The 17,892-nt window shown below is 30.6% G+C and overlaps 1 protein-coding gene across 1 annotated transcript in view; it reads left to right on the top strand.

The window, feature by feature from the left end:
- Positions 1–6,693: 6,693 nt before the first annotated feature.
- The window catches only part of LOC134693833 (DDB1- and CUL4-associated factor 17-like), a 29,844-nt gene continuing 18,645 nt past the window's right edge, over positions 6,694–17,892 (top strand). Inside the window, exons 1-9 of the mRNA XM_063554763.1 lie at positions 6,694–6,849; positions 10,760–10,821; positions 13,785–13,826; positions 14,291–14,375; positions 14,778–14,917; positions 15,747–15,819; positions 16,647–16,724; positions 17,155–17,262; positions 17,461–17,560. Coding sequence (XP_063410833.1) covers positions 6,724–6,849; positions 10,760–10,821; positions 13,785–13,826; positions 14,291–14,375; positions 14,778–14,917; positions 15,747–15,819; positions 16,647–16,724; positions 17,155–17,262; positions 17,461–17,560 — 814 coding nt within the window. The 5' untranslated portion in view covers positions 6,694–6,723. The remainder of the gene's footprint in view (positions 6,850–10,759; positions 10,822–13,784; positions 13,827–14,290; positions 14,376–14,777; positions 14,918–15,746; positions 15,820–16,646; positions 16,725–17,154; positions 17,263–17,460; positions 17,561–17,892) is intronic.

The raw sequence follows: 17,892 nt of genomic DNA, 5'->3' as shown, positions 1-17,892 counted from the left end.
TTATTTATTTATTTATTATGTAAGTTTTATAAAGATTTCAATATTTTCAAATTGAAGAAAATTAACTTAGATATTCATATTTATATTTGTTAAAGACTACTTTTACATTCTTTTTATTTGGATTGACTGTGATATTAGTGACCGTCCATTTTTTAATAAATTGTTACGATCTTATAATTGTGGTTTTTTTCTGTTATGCATATTATTCCTTAAAACTCACAGATATGAACTTTTCTGACGTACAGCAGTCGTTTGTTTATATAATTTATACGTGTTTCTAGTTTCTTGTTTTTTTAGCTCACCTGGCCCAAAGGGCCAAGTGAGCTTTTCTCATCACTTGGCGTTTGTCATCCGTAAACTTTTACAAAAATCTTCTTCTCGGGAACTACTGGGCCAAATTTAACCAAACTTGGCGACAATCATCATTGGGGTATCTAGTTTAAAAATTGTGTCCGGTGACCCGGCATACCAACCAAGATGGCCACCACAGCTAAAAATAGAACATAGGGGTAAAATGCAGATTTTGGCTTATAACTCAAAAACCAAAGCATTTACAGCAAATATGACATGGAGTAAAAGTGTTTATCAGGTCAAGATCTATTTTCAGATGAATCACACAACCCGTTATTAGGTTGCTGCCCCTGAATTGGTAATTTCAAGAAAATTTTGCTGTTTCAGTCCATGTCCAAAGTGTTTCATTGAATTGTTTTGGGGAATATTAATACTTAAAGTCATTAATAACAAGAGTGCACATGCTGAATTGTCTCGCCTTCTTTACTAATCATTGATATAATTTTAATAAAATTGAGAATGGAAATGGGGAATGTGTCAAAGAGACAACAACCAGACCAAATAAAAAAACAACAGCAGAAGGTCACCAACAGGTCTTCAATGTAGCGAGAAATTCCCGCACCCGGAGGCGTCCTTCAGCTTGCCCCTAAACAAATATATACTAGTTTAGTGATAATGAACACCATACTTATTTCCAAATTGTACACAAGAAACTAAAATTAAAATAATACAAGACTAACAAAGGCCAGAGGCTCCTGACTTGGGACAGGCGCAAAAATGCGGCGGGGTTAAACATGTTTGTGAGATCTCAACCCTCCCCCTATACCTCTAACCAATGTAGAAAAGTAAACACATAACAATATGCTAATTAAAATTCAGTTCAAGAGAAGTCCGAGTCTGATGTCAGAAGATGTAACCAAAGAAAATAAACAAAATGACAATAATACATAAATAACAACAGACTACTAGCAGTTAACTGACATGCCAGCTCCAGACTTCAATTAAACTGAATAGTCCTAAATATATAGCTTTATTACAACTGTCACATAAACTTAACATTAACCAAGAACTAAACATTGACCAATGAACCATGAAAATGAGGTAACTGGCAGACATGTACAGCTAACAATTCTTCCATACAACAAATATAGTTTACCTTTTGCTTATAGTTTAAGAAAAACAGACCAAAACACAAAAAATTTACACTGAGCAATGAACCGCGGAAATGAGGTCAAGGTCAAATTAAACCTTTGCAACTGACATATAGATCATTTCCATACACCAAATATAGTTGAACTTTTGCATATAGTATTAGAAAAAAGACTAAAACTCAAAAACTTGACATTGACCACTGAACCATGAAAATGAGGTCAGATGATACCTGCTGGCTAAACATGTACACCTTACATTCATTCTATACAACAAATATAGTAGACCTATTGCATAAATATTTGAGATATGGACACGACTATAAAAACTTAACCATGTTCACTGATCAATGAAATGAGGTCGAGGTCTAGTGAAAACTGTCTAACAGGCATAAGGACCTTACAAGTACACAATTCAAATACCAAATATAGTTATGCCATAACTTATAATAAGAAAGAATTTAACATTTCAAAAAATCTTAACTTTTTTTTCAAGTAGTCACTGAACCATGAAAATAAGGTCCAGGACATTGGACATGTAGCTGAGGGAAACTTCTTAACATGAGGCATCTATACACAAAGTATGAAGCATCCAGTTCTTCCACCTTCTTAAATATAAAGCTTTTTAGAAATAATATAACGTCACTACTACCGCTGCTGGTATCACTATCAGTAAAATACTGTAAAATAAATAGAAAATCAAACATTTCATTGTTTGAATGTATTTTTCCAACTTTCTGATATAAGGGGAGATAACTCAAATAAACTTACAAAGTTGTTTTTTCCATTTATAAATTATAAAAAAAATTGACAATTTGAAAAAATAAGTTGATCAAGAAAAAAGCTCTGTTACCCATACTTTGTCATTTTCCCTAATAATAATAGGTGTTCAAAGTAAACTTAAGGTTCTCAAAAATTTGTCCAAAATGCTTTTATGACTTGGACTGGACTGCATAGGGATTGTCCTGCCTGTGTATTAAAAATCTGATGAAATTGAATTTTATGTTATGAACAATAATATAGGTTTCAATCCATTGTAACAGAACATTTACATTTTCAATGATCCATTAGTGGCAGGTCCATGGGGGAGGGGGTTGGAACCCCTCTTTTTTTTACTATCAATGCATTTGAATCGTAGCCTATAGTTGGGAAACCCTCACCCCTTTTTACCCTGGGTTGGGATTCTTGGGAACTGCCCTATTTGATATGGCTAGATCCGCCCCTGCACACTGCACCTAACAATTATTCTACACACTCTCTAGTTGGGACCTAGTAGCCATAAAAAATAAAGTTGACCAAACATGAATATAAGTCCAAGGTTAGATTTTCTCATCAGGCAATTATATGCACCTTAAAATTATTCTGTTCACCATATAATGTTGACCATTTTCTTATAACATCTGAAACAGACTCAATACGGAATACTGTATGTTGATCATAGATTGCTTGAGAAGTCAATCAAATTAAAGTGTTTTTCAAATCATTGACTAATTATAGCCTAGAGTAAGTTTCTTTGGGTAATTTTTGGACAGTATATTTAGAAAACTCTTTATTATTCAACGAATAAATATCACCACGATAACGTTAAGTGCATTAAACTTTAAAGATGTGCAATTGGCGGGAAATTATGTTTCAAATTATTTCTATGATTTTAGCTCCTTTGACGTCACTTATTATGTTGAGAAATGTACTACTACAACACTTTGTTGACCAAACCCCTCCGAAACTGCACAACAAAGATTTATAAAACGTTTTAGTTAATGAAGACATGATATGAGAATGTTCATATCCACAAGAATTTTTTATCAGATGACTTTTGTAACAGTTGCTCACAAAGGTTCTTTGATTTATGCAAGGATTTGTGTAGTGTCACTATACAAATCCTTGATTTATGTAATTTTCATGCTGGTCATCTGTTTTTTTTACAAATTCGACCAGGCCTAAGAGAAGACATATTCGAAGAAAGAACAAAACAAAATACAGGAGTGTACCTTCTCAGCTCATCTAGTCCCAAGCGCCAGGTATTGTCTTGACTTAAAATCATTAAACATCTTCTTAGAAACAATTTTGGCATTCAGTAAACGAAATCTTTCACTAGGATACTGGAAGACCCTCAACTCATTTACAGTTTTTGAGAGCAAAACAAAGTAAGTTATGACCACCACAAAGGAACATAAATAGAACCATACACATAATCAGGCATGCATGAAGGTTCCCAGATAATATCTCGGCCGCATATTAAAATCACACTATCCCCATGCATTGATCTGTGTCCACACATGTTTTAATTTATAGATATCTTGTCAATAAAAAATCGAGCATCATGTAAGTTTACAGTTTTCAAAATTTTATTTGTGAATGCCTTTCATATATAGCTTGCTATGATTATATAGTTTGCTAATTAATGAAGGCAGTTCGGTGACATCTACGTTTTTTGGTCTCTGACGGATACTTTTACATGGAAATCATCAATCATCCCACATCTTGTTCTATATAAAAACCTATAAAAGTACATTTTTCAAAATGATGATTCAATGATATCATTGAAAGCAAAAAGCATTAAATTATAGTATTTTAAGACAACTTGAGATTGCTTAGTTAAGCATGATATACAGTTTTCTATTTAATTCTTCATATCTATTTATCAATGAATAATATCAAATTACTTTAACCCTATGCATTTTGACTGTGAAATGTAATTGTATATATACACAATTGAAACTGCTGTATATTTATACAATTGTAATTGTATGTAAATAATTGTAATTGTATGTAATTAATTGTAATTGTATGTAATTAATTGTAATTATATGAATAAAATTGTAATTTCATGTATATAATTGTAATTTCATGTATATAATTGTAATTATATGAATACAATTGTATTTTTATGTGATTAATTGTAATTATATGAATACAATTGTTATGTAAAATTTATATGTTAAAGGTAATTTAAATTCTATTAAACAAAGAATTAATGACCAATGTTTGCAAATTCAAATTGCAAATATATTTGAATCCAAAAAGTTAGACTTTTTCAAAAGTGTCTACATAATGGGCAGAAGACCACCCTATGTTGATATATTAAAAAAACAGAAGTGACAGAGCTGCAATATGTAAGATCCGTATAAGCGCTCATACACTGATGATTGAAAGAGGGAGACATCTAAATATTCCCAGAAATGAGAGATACTGCTCTGTATGTAATTCTGGTCAAATTGAAAATGAAAAACATTTTCTTTTACATTGTGAAAAATACTCAACTAAGAGGGACATATTTTACCATAAAGTTTCAAATATAATTGTTGATTCTACAAAATTTCAAAAACATGAAAATAATATAATCTTTTTATTAAATAATAATTCATACACAATCCTAAAATTAACTTCCTCTTTCATCTCAGACAGTTTGAACCTGCGTAAAGCAGAACAAACTCTATAAAATTGCTAATAATCATTGTTCATAATATTACATATTAATATTGTCGTTATTTTCAATACTTATTTTGTTTGACCAACTATGTAATTGATATATCTTTTTTTAATCATTTACTGTTGATGATATTGATATCGTTCGATGATATTGTTCGAAATATGCCTATTGATATTCTATGCATTATTACTATTTGTATAACAGTTGTATGGGCCATTGCCAATTATTGTAATTGTGTTTGTGCCAATAAAATATTTGTATTTATTTGTATTTGTATTTATGTCATATTGATAGGATAACTTTTAATATATATACTCACCAGACCAGTCTATACAAGAATAAGTACGAGATGTATAGAGACACAGACACGTTAACTTTTATTTCTATAGAAGTCGCTCTTCACTATACTACTACCTGTCGATACATTTATTTTTGGCATTGCACAAGTCATGTCTTCTTTGACTATTAATGACGTTAAAATACTAAATCCCTGTGATGTGTTTTAATCGATTTTAGTGTCTGATGCATGATTTTTTACTATTAATTGTTTTTGGCTTTTAACTAGCTGTCAGTAACTGCGAGTACTCTCAAATCGTATTTTCTTGTTAATTCGACCTGTTGATACTGTTTATAATGCTTTTTTGTTATTTTTTATTTATATGGATCTTGTCTGTACACCAGCTTTGATTATTTGTAATATCCTCAATTTTTCACTTATTCTTACAACATTTGTATAAACTTTTTTCTAAAGTGAACATTGATTGGTTAAATATTTCTCAGTGTGTTTGAATTTGTTTGTCAGCTTTTTGTTCATGAATGTTTGTCTCTAATATTTAATTAACTGTGCATTTGTATTCAGATATCGCAGATCAAATTTATTCGTTCATTGTGTAATCATACGTTTTTTGATTGAGTTAAGTCTGCCAATTGATATTTTATCGTATGTTTTTCTATGTTGTGATGTTATGCTATTGTTTCAGAAAAAGGGAGAAGGTTTGGATCCATTAAAACGTTTAATCCCGCTGCAAATGTTTGCACCTGTCCTATTAAAGTCAGGAATCTGATGTACAGTAGTTGTCGTTTGTTTATGTAATATATACGTGTTTCTCGTTTCTCGTTTTGTTTATATAGATTAGACTGTTGGTTTTCCCGTTTGAATGGTTTTATACTAGTAATTTTGGGGCCCTTTATAGCTTGTTGTTCAGTGTGAGCCAAGGCTCCGTTTTGAAGGCCGTACTTAAACCTATAATGGTTTACTTTTTAAATTGTTATTTGAATGGAGAGTTGTCTCATTGGCACTCACACCACATCTTCCTTTATCTATAGACAACTGGAATTTTGTTTCAATAATATAATTCTAGTCTATTGGTATTATCAAAATATAATGACAATTTTTATAAATTTATTTTTAAATCGTATTACATCAATCCTTTACTATACTGAATTACTATATTCAATATTTGTAATTTATCGTTGTGTCCATGTGTCCGGACACAAAATATTTTGCACCGGAACCTTACTTCTAATGTCTTTTGGGGAAATAAACGAAAGTTTTTGAAGGCAAATAATTTATTAACATTCTCATAAATTTCTTTCATTTCATACTTTCTTTTTTCTTCTCTTAATATAATTTGAGACGAATTGTTCAACAATCGATTAACTCGAATAATTCAGCGCCCTCTATCCACTACTTTTCTTAATGGAGTGATCGAAGTGATCGTAATATAACGACTGGATTATTCTGGTTAACAATCGATCCGAAATTTCCGCAAGGAAAAATATCCGGAAATTTATCTTCCCCTATATTGGTACAACTTTTAATGTACGTTTGTTTACATCAGCAATGAAAACATGCTTAAAAATGAAAAGCAGTTCAAAACAGAAGTGAGCTGTTACAGAAATCTGATATACAGAGAATACAGTGCTAGATTTAACCGTAGATATAGTTTACACGCTTTGAAATGCTTATGTTTACAAGTACGTGAAAATAAAACTGTATTTTTTTGCTATATTCAGTATTCACTGAAAACTGCAGTCTATAGACTGTTCTCTTGCAGGAACCTTTTGAGTGGTCCATAGGAGGTCTTTTGCAATTGTAACCAGAGAGCACGAATTTCATTACAAAATTGCTTGTCCCCACCGGGACTCGAACCCGGGACCTCTGTGTTACAAGGCAGCGCGCTAACCGACTGAGCTAAAGAAGTACTTCCTTAGCTCAACCGCTTACGGCTGACTAAGTATCTACTAAGTTTTTCTAAGGGAAGCAATCCCGTCACACTTCCCCCACCTCAAGAGTCATTATACTCTATAATGATGATATTTTCATCTTTTTTATATTTATATTTTAACCTGGCTAGGTAATTCTTCTAACCGTGAGTTATTATTGTTGGGCGCCAATGTAACCGGAGAGCACAAATTTCATTACAAAATTGCTTGTCTCCACCAGGACTCGAACCCGGGACCTCTGTGTTACAAGGCAGCGCGCTAACCGACTGAGCTAAAGAAGTACTTCCTTAGCTCAACCGCGTACGGCTGACTAAGTATCTACTAAGTTTTTCTAAGGGAAGCAATCCCGTCACACAATGTAAGATTTTGTAGCTTTATGAAAAATTTTGCTTTTCTAGTGCCGCAGCCACTCAAAAATTATTATTTGTTTCCCCTAACCCTGGGGGTATATTTTTACAGGGTACATTGTACCTTGAATTACCGAATATCACAATATTATCAGAATAACACTTGTAACAACTGAATAACACTTGAAATTTTAATATTTACCCAATTTTGTTTCCATTTCACTAGCTGTTTTTATTTTTATATGACTGCAAAAAAAATTGCAGTTGTATATTGGTATCATGTTGTTGTGGGTGTTGTCCTTTAAAGACATTTGGTTTTCGGACAATAACTTTAGTGTTGAGTAAATGGATTTCTATGAAATTTAAACACAAAATATCAAGTGGTTAGCCTCAAGCTTCTTAAAACATGCTGTCAAATTTATAGACTTTCATACAGTACCTGTACAAAATTAAGAATATAAACTTGTCCCAGATTACATTGTATCTGTAATTTTCATCCATTGTCAGTGATATTGTTTGCCTTAAATCAGTGGAGAATAAAGGCTTTTTCCCCTGGAGAAGAATTTCAATTTGAAAAAAAAATGGCTTAAAATTATTCCCAAAAAGACAACTTTTTTCCCAAGCAGTGCAGTAATTGTGCATGAATACAAATTGAAAAGCACTCATTTAAACAATTTTCTTGCCTAAAATGACTATATGTGCACATTTTAGGGTCTATTTATGTATCATCACTCACAAAATGGTATCTTATTATAAAGCAGGGTTTGACTCTTGAAAATAGGTCTGTAAATTAAAGTTTCAGACAAATTCATGGTTTATTTTAAATTTCCCAATTTGATAAAAATGACGCATATTTTCCCAATAAAAAAGGGTAGAGGTAGTTTTGAAAAAAGCCAACAATATCACTGATTGTTCCATCATAAATCTGAAAACTAATTTAAGAAGACATGCCAACTTGATACCCACCAGGTCAAGAACAGTAGCATACTATAATTCTTTTCTTCCAGCTACAATAAGAGACTGGAATAGTTTGTCAGCTGAACTAATTTCAGTAACATCTTGATTCTTTGGCAAGTTTCAAATGTTTGTTAAAGAAGAATCTCAATTTGTACGAGGGCATGGTTATGAGAAAAAGATTATGCTTAGTGAAAGAACTGACACTATTTATTCCATTGCATCCAGTATAAAGTATGAAATTTTTGAAAAATACGGAAAAAAATATAGCAACGCGGGGGCGTTGGATAGCGACCTGTTCAGTGCATTAGGACAGCCGGGGAATTGCAATAGCGCTGAAAATCGCTGTGCTAAAACGGCCTGGGGAGAAATCCTTTACACGAACTATAGGATTACTCTTCTACTTGGTATTAAGAATCTGATTTGTCCAGATATAAATATAGCAATGTTGTGGGATCTACAATGTATGTCCCAACTATCTGAGCAAAATTTTTATAGGAGGTAGTTATGATTTGTCTGAGTATACTAATTTAGAGCTGTTTGAGTTTGTGTTTTGATATGTTAAATCTTCAAACAGATTTTCTCCATAGCTAAATAACTTATTTGTACTTTATCTTTTTTACTTATAATAAAACATACCGGTACATGTATAAGGTATGAAACACATTTTCCATTCGACCTCATGATTGTACTCAAAATCTACTTTCCATAATCATTATTCTACATGTATATTACTGAATCATACATCTTTGGAAAGTGGTGTGCATGAAGTAAGAATGAGTGAGTGATTGGATGGGTGTGTGGTCAAATTATATTTGTATGTCTTGTCCTGTACTTATTGTCTTGCCTAGTGTTTAAAAGGTTTGTAAACTTAAATAAAAATTTTAAAAAAATTGTTAATTGTGAATTTTTATATATCTATGTTGAGGAGACCTACACCTAGCCTCTTGCTGTTGGCAATCCTCTTTAAATAAATAAAGAATTAGACAAAGTTCGAAACCACTAAAGGTAAAGTTGGGTTTGATTTTGAGGATTATGGTCCCAACAGTTTAGAAATAAGGGGTCAAAATAAGCATTTTTCTAGTTTGTGTGTTAGTTTATGGATCTTTCTGAAATTGTTCCACAAGGTTCCATATCACAAAGGGAAGGCAGGGATTTAGTCTGGGGGTAATTGCCCCTAAGGTTCGGGAATTATGGACCATAAAGGGTGGAAAACAAGCAATTTTTTATTTTCCAGACAATAACTTGTGTTTAAATGTATTGATCTCTCTGAAATTGTAATACAAGGGATCACAACACAGAGGGAAGGCTGAGATTGAATTTTGAGGTAATTGCCCTAAACTTTCAGGAATTAGGGGCCCACAAAAAGCATTTTTTAGTTTCCAGACAATTACTTGAGGTCAAGTGCATGGATCTATCTGAAATTATACAGCAAGATACCATACCACAAAGGGAAAGCTTGGATTGAGTCTGTTGGTAATTAATGAAAGGGGGTTAAAAAAAATGGGGATGGGGGGGGGGGGTATTTTTTTTTTCTCTTAAAATTTTCCATTTTTCTATTAACTTATATTTTTTATTTGAAGATTAAATTTGATGTGTAAATTATTATATAAAGTATTGTGCCATAGCAGGAAATCTTCAATTGCATAGTACTGTGCCATAGCAGGAAATCTTCAATTGCATAGTACTGTGCCATAGCAGGAAATCTTCAATTGCATAGTGCTGTGCCATAGCAGGAAATCTTCAATTGCATAGTACTGTGCAATAGCAGGAAATTTTCAATTGCATAGAACTGTGTCATAGCAGGACATCTTCAATTGCATATTATTGCACTATAGCACAGTATTGAACATAAGCAAGAAATCTTTGATTTCACATTATTGTGCAATAGTGCAATATTGCACCAAAGCAAGAAATCTTCAATTGAAAATTGGTACAAATATTTCAACCCTTTCAAATTTTTAAGATCTTTCACCACATTTATTTTGTGTCCGAAACCTATATTGTGTCAAACTTTTTATCACAATCCAAACTCAGAGCTTTAATATTGTGTCCAAACTTGCACCAACTGTTCAGGGTTCAACACTGTGGTTGTTTCAGGCTGTGTTAAGCCAAGCATTTTATTTTAGCAGTTATAATCAATTGCATGTATTTGCATAACCCAATTGGCATAACCCTTATTGTACAATGTATTATAAAACCTTTTAAATTATTACTTGTTCATTTATATGACAATAACATTTTTTTCTCAGATTTAGACTTGCCATGGCCAAAAAATATTTCATCATTAGAATATATTGAAACCTTTGAAATTTGAATATTTCAAAATTTACGCAATTTTGTTTTATTTTGTTTTATAGGCAAATTATAAATACAAGAAAGTATGGGAGAAAACAAGTTCCAAAAATATCACAAGTGAATAGTAAGTAAGATAGTAAAAAGATGGAAGCATTAAAATATTTAAAAAAGGTACGGTAGTAGAAAATTCTTAATGAAAATTAATATGAAATTAAGGAGATGTGGTATGATTGGCAATGAAACATCTACATGTATTTGCCAAAGTTTCAAATGAAGTGGATGTAAGTATTTTTAGGCAACCATATGACTTATATACCTAAAACCAATTTAAAAAAAAGATGTTTCAAAGACAATACAATATGTAGGTATTTTTTTGTGTTTGTTCCATTAACTTGAATAAGACATTTATTTAACAAATTCTGTCTACTTATCATTCCCATAATGTTTAATACATGTATTGCAAATTAATGCAATACAGGGCTGCAGTAACTGGTTCAAATTTTAAATAATTGACTTCAAAGCTTCCCATGGTTATATTTTACCATGATTACATTTGAGTGAACTTTATCACCAATTATTTTTCTCAAACTTGATACACTTGTATTTATGTGTAAAAGGATACAAAAGATTCATTACAAGAAAATAATTTGATATCTCATTTTATTAGAATCAATAAATGTTACTTGTAAAGGTAGCACAATACAAAGATTTTTTACTTCCAATCTGCACCCTTTAAAATGCTGTTACTTTCTTAAAACTGCATAAAAGTTAATAAAAGAGGTAGATAGATAAAAGATTGATCTTTTAAATGAATGCAATATTTTTGTTATGCAATCATTATGTAATCAATTATTATGCAATTAATGGCAAAAATCTTGGGCAGTTCACTTGAATGAATTAAGCTCTTTCATTTATATAGCTACACAAGAAATTTGACGTTATCTTAATCAACACAGCTGGAGATACAAAAGGGTGTCTCAAATTATCGCTATCGTATTCCATTCTCTCATAAATATGTAATTAGCATCACAGCTTTTACATTAATGCTAGCAAGACAAATCTTTGTTTGGCTTGCTTGCTTTGCTTGTATCAATGTTTGCTTAAGCATGGCAATTAAGATAGGCCGGGCTTCATTTTGTATACATCATACTTAAATTTTATTGGACGTTATGTTTGAAGTTAAGGACACTAAATTTTAAAACATCACTGGATGATAAACATAAAGCGCAATCGTAGAAATGAAATCCAAAAAATTGTATTTGGTTTTTCTCGAAGACTGTCATCAAGTACTTTTAGTAAAACAAAATAGCTATTCCAACTCTGATTCTCTGATTTTGTGATTCATTACATAGGTATTTCATTTGACCCATATATTTCATCTTTTAGTACTGTGATTGTTTTATGTAAAAAAGTCAACCTGTAGCTTTGCTATATAAAAATTATAGAATCTGAAGCAAAATAATGTATCAAATGTTCTTTCTTTGTACATTTTCAAGACAAAATATTCATCTCAAACATAACATAAGAAGGTTCACTTGATTCTCTCTTTTTGATACAATTGTTACCAACTTTTTGATTTTTTTTCTTGAGTCACATAATGGAAGGAGAGACACGGAAATGACTTAACTTATACATGTAGATTGATATGTTCTCCGTCCATATTAATTTAAAAAAAAATATAGGTTATATATGCATTTTCTTCATCCAACTTGATAGATAACCATGTCGTCGACTTGATATCTAATTGTTCTGCTTAACTTTAATAGATAACTTGAACACTTACGCAAATGGTTGTTTTTTTTTACAATAAAACACTTCGTATTTGAGAAGAAATTTTTTATTTTATTTGTTTCTATTCACTTTAAAAAAAAATGTTACCATAGTAAACATTACAGAAAGCATTTATTGCCTTCTCTATAAACCAAGAATAATCAGTTTGAAGTTTTACAAGCAAAAATTAATCCAAAGTGCGCAATATGCAATAACAATGGAAATAATAAATAAAAGGGATGAATTAAGTCATTTCCACCCCTACTTAGTTTATCCCTTTTATTAGAAAATCAAGTGCACCTTTTTATGTTTGAGTGTATTTGCATTTTGAGATGAATTTTTTGTCTTGAAAACGTACAAAGCAAGAATATTTGATACATCATCTCGCTTCAGATTCTATCATTTTTATATAGCAAAGCTACAGGTTGACTTTATAACATAAAACAATCACAGTACTAAAAGATAAAATATATGGGTCAAATGAAATACCTATGTAATGAATCACAAAATCACAGTAGGTGTGTTCGAATATCTTTTTTTTTACATAAAGTACTTGACGACAGTCTTTTTAAGTTGGCTGATAAAAAATTCATATCTTTGAGAAAAGAACAAATACAATTTTTTGGTATCTGTTTCTACATTTGCGCTTTATATTTGTCATCTTGTGATGTTTTAAAATTTAGTGTCCTTAACTTCAAACATAACGTCCAATAAAATTTAAGAATGATGTATACAAGCTAAAGCCCCGCCTATCTTAATTGCCATGCTTGGGCAAACATTGATACAAGCAAAGCTAGCAAGCCAAACAAAGATTTGTCTTGCTAGCATTAATGTAAAAGCTGTAACATCATAACCACATTAAAGTAGATAATGTATGATTAGGTGTGAAATTTGATTTATACATTCTACCCAAAATCTAAGACACCCTTTTGTAGATAACGGCTCTAGGAACAACATATCATAAAATCAACCCTCTCCTGGGAAGCTAATTTCAATTGAAAGTGTAAATTTCTTTGAAAATTATGTAGACACAGTTATCAATATAATTGATTATATAATTGGTGTATAATACTAACGTTGCATTATTTGAAAGATCACCAATCTGTAAGCTATCCATAGATACCACTTTTATAAATGTTCAAGCATTATAAAGAAAGTTACAGCATTTTAAAACTGAGGAATTGAAGGTATAAATCTTTGTATTGTGCTACCTTAAATCATAACATAATATATTACTTTATATGCTTTTCAATTCCATTTATATTTGGAAAAGTTTAGAGAATCTATTAACCCCAAAATATCACATTACTATTTCAGTGGAAGAATCTATTTTGACAACTACACAAATGTTTATGGAGGGTAAGTAATTAAAAATGAACTGAACCAAGGAGCTCTGAAGTTTCCTCCAGTCCTAAAATATGTATATGTTTTATAGCACAAAGGTAGCGTAAAAGATATTGATGACTATTCGTATTAAAACTCAATTTGAATATGTAAGTTGTTTCCAATTTAAATTAAAGCAAAAATGATCTTTAACCTATTCTGTGTTTTGGGCGAAAACTAAAGATTAAGAAAAATTGTAGACTGAAGAAATAAAAAGCAATGCAAAATCAACAAAAATGAGGTTTTTGCCATGATTTATATTCTTGTTTACTATGTTGAAGAGGGTTCATTTTTGAAGATGCACATAGTCTTTGGTGAGCAAAACACTTTAAAGCAATTGGTAATTTTCCATATTTTTAAATTCTAGGTTACATGAAATTTATTCTGATTTTAATAATTATATTCACAAACAGTTTATAAAATATTTTTTTTCATTTTAGATATGGTAAAGGAAACAAACCAAAACATCTTTATTCCTTGACGTCCCACAAAATAGAGAATGCCCTGACATGTACAGCTAGAACGGTAATGTGTAAAGTATATAAGTTATGCATTATGGAAATAAAAAAAATATAACTAGAATAATCGATAGGTAAATATTGCAAAATTTTGAAAGAAATAACCCACGATTGAATGAGTCCAAAAGCATAAAAAAATCTAGTAAATATAACTTTTCATCACAGATTGAATCTCTTCTGCAGTCTCATGGTAGCTTTCTTGTTTGAGCAGGAGATCACATGTTCAATCTTCTGTCAAATCGAGGATAAATCTAAACATAAAACTGACATGTGGCTTAAAAATAAAAAAAAACATGGTATGAAATACCAATAAAAATTCTTATATGTGTTTATCCAGCCAAAGGGGGATAATTCATTTTGGATAGTGAAAAATTTTTAGTGTTTATTTTCAAATTTGTTTACATTTTAGGAAGAAATTGGATTAGCACATAATGGAGAAAAAGACTGTCTGATATGTGTTACCAAAGATAACAAAGAGCTTATGAGAGTACACCTAACCTCAGGGAAAATCTTGCAACAGATATATCTATCTCCAGTGTATAAATTTAGGTACTTGATTAAGGTCATTTTGATATATCTTTTGAAAAAGGATAAAGAAATTTGAGTGAATTTGATATCTTTATAAAAAATTAAAAAAAAGGAAATGTAATGAATTTACATAAGATAATATTTAGGGGGCTGATGGACTAGTACTATTTTTGTTGTTCTTCATCTTCAGTATTCATTTTGACAGACAATTTGAAATCATTGGTGTTGAACTTATACATTTTATTCATTGTGACTTGGATTGAGAGTTGTCTCATAGGCACTCATACTACATTTTCTTATTTATATTAAACCAAGACTAATCTCCTTGGCAAAATTGTTATTTTATATTCATGTTTTTAAGATATTATAAAGTTCTCTATGTTATTCAATATATTAAGTTTCTAATATTTAAGGATGTTTTCGCTACTCTTGTTTTGGACTTTTTGTCAGATATTTGGAATCCTCTAGTTTTATCCATGTATAGCTAATAAAAATTTTGCCCACTTACCCCTACTTTTCTTTACAGAATTTTATTACAAATAGTTTAAAAACCATATTTGAAAATCTTTATAAAATCCTTGTTATTTTTCAATGTGTTCTAAAGGAAAAAGGTGCAAATGTTAATATTATGAAAAGTCTAGAGAGAATTATTTGACGCCAAATTTTCAATGGCTTATATCTTGAAAACTAGTGCACAGGCCCTTTATTTTTTTCCGCATTTTTGTTCCTTTATTTATACACTATCAATTTATAACAGTCTTTTAAAAAGCTTGTTATTTTGAAACAGAATAGCGAACATCCTTAAGGGAGATCCAGTTTAATAAAATGACTTTCTTTTTGAATTTTCCAGGGACATCTCCTGGAATGAATCCCAGTCCTCTATAGTAATCAGATCTACAAAGTCACATGGCAGTCATAGACAGGTAGTTAGGATAAAAAATGATGGACTCTGAAGTTCTTACCCTAATATTGTTTCACTTTCATATTGTTTCCATGAATTGAAATTATTACAGAGACTTGAGATCATACATACATGTACTTCAAATACCTGATATTTTCAATTTTAATTCTCTGTTTTAAATTCATCTTATAAGTCCACAATATATGGTAGAATACTTGAGAGTTACATGTCAGGAAAGAAGATCATGTTACCAATTATCATTTATAAAAGAATGAACATTGGCTAGTAAAAGGATTGTCATTTGAAAATATTAAAAGATTCCTTTGTAGGATGGGTGTTATATTGTTTGAATTAGGTTAAGTACTATGAGTCTTAAGCTATAAATTTGAACTTAATTATAAAAATAAGAAGATTGGTACAATTGCCAATGGGACAAGTCTCCAACAGGGACCAAATGACATAGAAGTTTACAACCTTCATGTCACAGCACACAACCTTCAAAAGTGAGCAAATCCCATTCTGCCTTGTTTCAGCTATTTCAATTATCTGGCAATTTGAAGAAAATTAAACTATGTTTTAATGTGTAGGTTCTAGTAATTATTTATTTCAAAGAGAATTATATAAATTTGATTGCTCTTTATTTCATAATTCTTTCCTATCCTGACTGTCAGATTATATTTGTGTTGTAGTTCTTCCATTCTGAAATCAAAACATCCATGTAGAGAGGTTTTACATGTCTGTAAGTTGCTTAGATATATCATTTCTGTTAAAAAAAAAATAGGTTAAGCACCATGTTTCCTAATTATCATGAAGCATAAATTTAAGTGACACAAATACTTTGTTTTGCAGACAGACATAGTGAAAGTGTTGGCAGTATTTGATGTGAAGCCTCTCCAGTTTGTTGGAATGATGGAAATAAAGAAAAAGGTTAAACAAAAATATCAAAATGATTAAAAAAGAATACTTGAATCATTTTTTTTTTAATATTTTATTAGAATTAATATATACTTGAATACTTGAACTATTTTTTTTAAATATTTTATTAGAATTAATATGTAATTCATAGTTTAGATAATTAGTTATTAATCATGATGACTATTTTTTCACATTTTAATTTCAATATTTTTAGTCCTAGTGATATTAAAAATACATTAGGAAAGCAGTGCTTAACATGTATTCTAATATTTTCTTGTGCATTAATATGTTTTGATGGTATCTTTGTTTATTTCTTCATAATAGTCTTGTCAGTATAGAATAGTACTGTTATTAACCTTAACAGTGAATTACATGTATTATACTATTCTAAGTGTGCTACATACTGTTATGTTGATATTTATGAATATTTCTTTATATGCAGGAGTTTGGTACTAATACAGTAGATGCAGGACTTTGCCAGGGAGTACTGATCACAATGCATCAACAGTCTGTGGTAAAAATGTACAGCTTCCAACATGTCTTGGATATGGTTTGTATAAGTAAAGCATGAGTTTGATGGATAGTTGAGAATTTCTTCCAAATATGTTATTTATCAAGTTATCGAAATAATATGAAAAGATGAAAAAAATCATATATAAAAAGGAGAAATCAAACAAACTGTTTGTAACAAACATGATTTTTATGTGATATATATATTATCACAACTAATTTTTCAATACACTTACAGTACAAAACTGGTACATACAAGTTGGATGATGTCATAGATGATGACGGTCACAGATTAGGACATAGACCTATAGGGTTAAAGTTCAACATTCAAATAAAAGGTATTTTATAAATTAATATAATTAGGCAAGAAAGAAAGGAATAGTTGAAGAATGATTCATATTACCCTTAACGATATTATCATAAGACTAAAGATAATCTAAAACAAATGTGACCCTCCAGGACATTTACAGGCTGATCAAGATTTAATATCATCATGCGAAAATTTTGTTAACCAAGAAGGTTACATCATAGTATTACACACTGCATGAATATGTAAAAATAAGGAGATGTGGTATAAATGCAAATCAGACAACTGTTCACCAGTGTAAATGAAGAAGATAAAAGCAATATTAGGTAAATGTAGGACCTTCAACTATGAGACAAAATAGTA

The sequence above is a fragment of the Mytilus trossulus genome, chromosome 12 (genome assembly GCF_036588685.1).
Source record: "Mytilus trossulus isolate FHL-02 chromosome 12, PNRI_Mtr1.1.1.hap1, whole genome shotgun sequence".
Taxonomy (NCBI): domain Eukaryota; kingdom Metazoa; phylum Mollusca; class Bivalvia; order Mytilida; family Mytilidae; genus Mytilus; species Mytilus trossulus.
The sequence above is the reverse complement of the archived record's forward strand: the minus strand, read 5'-3'. Positions and strand labels throughout refer to the sequence as shown.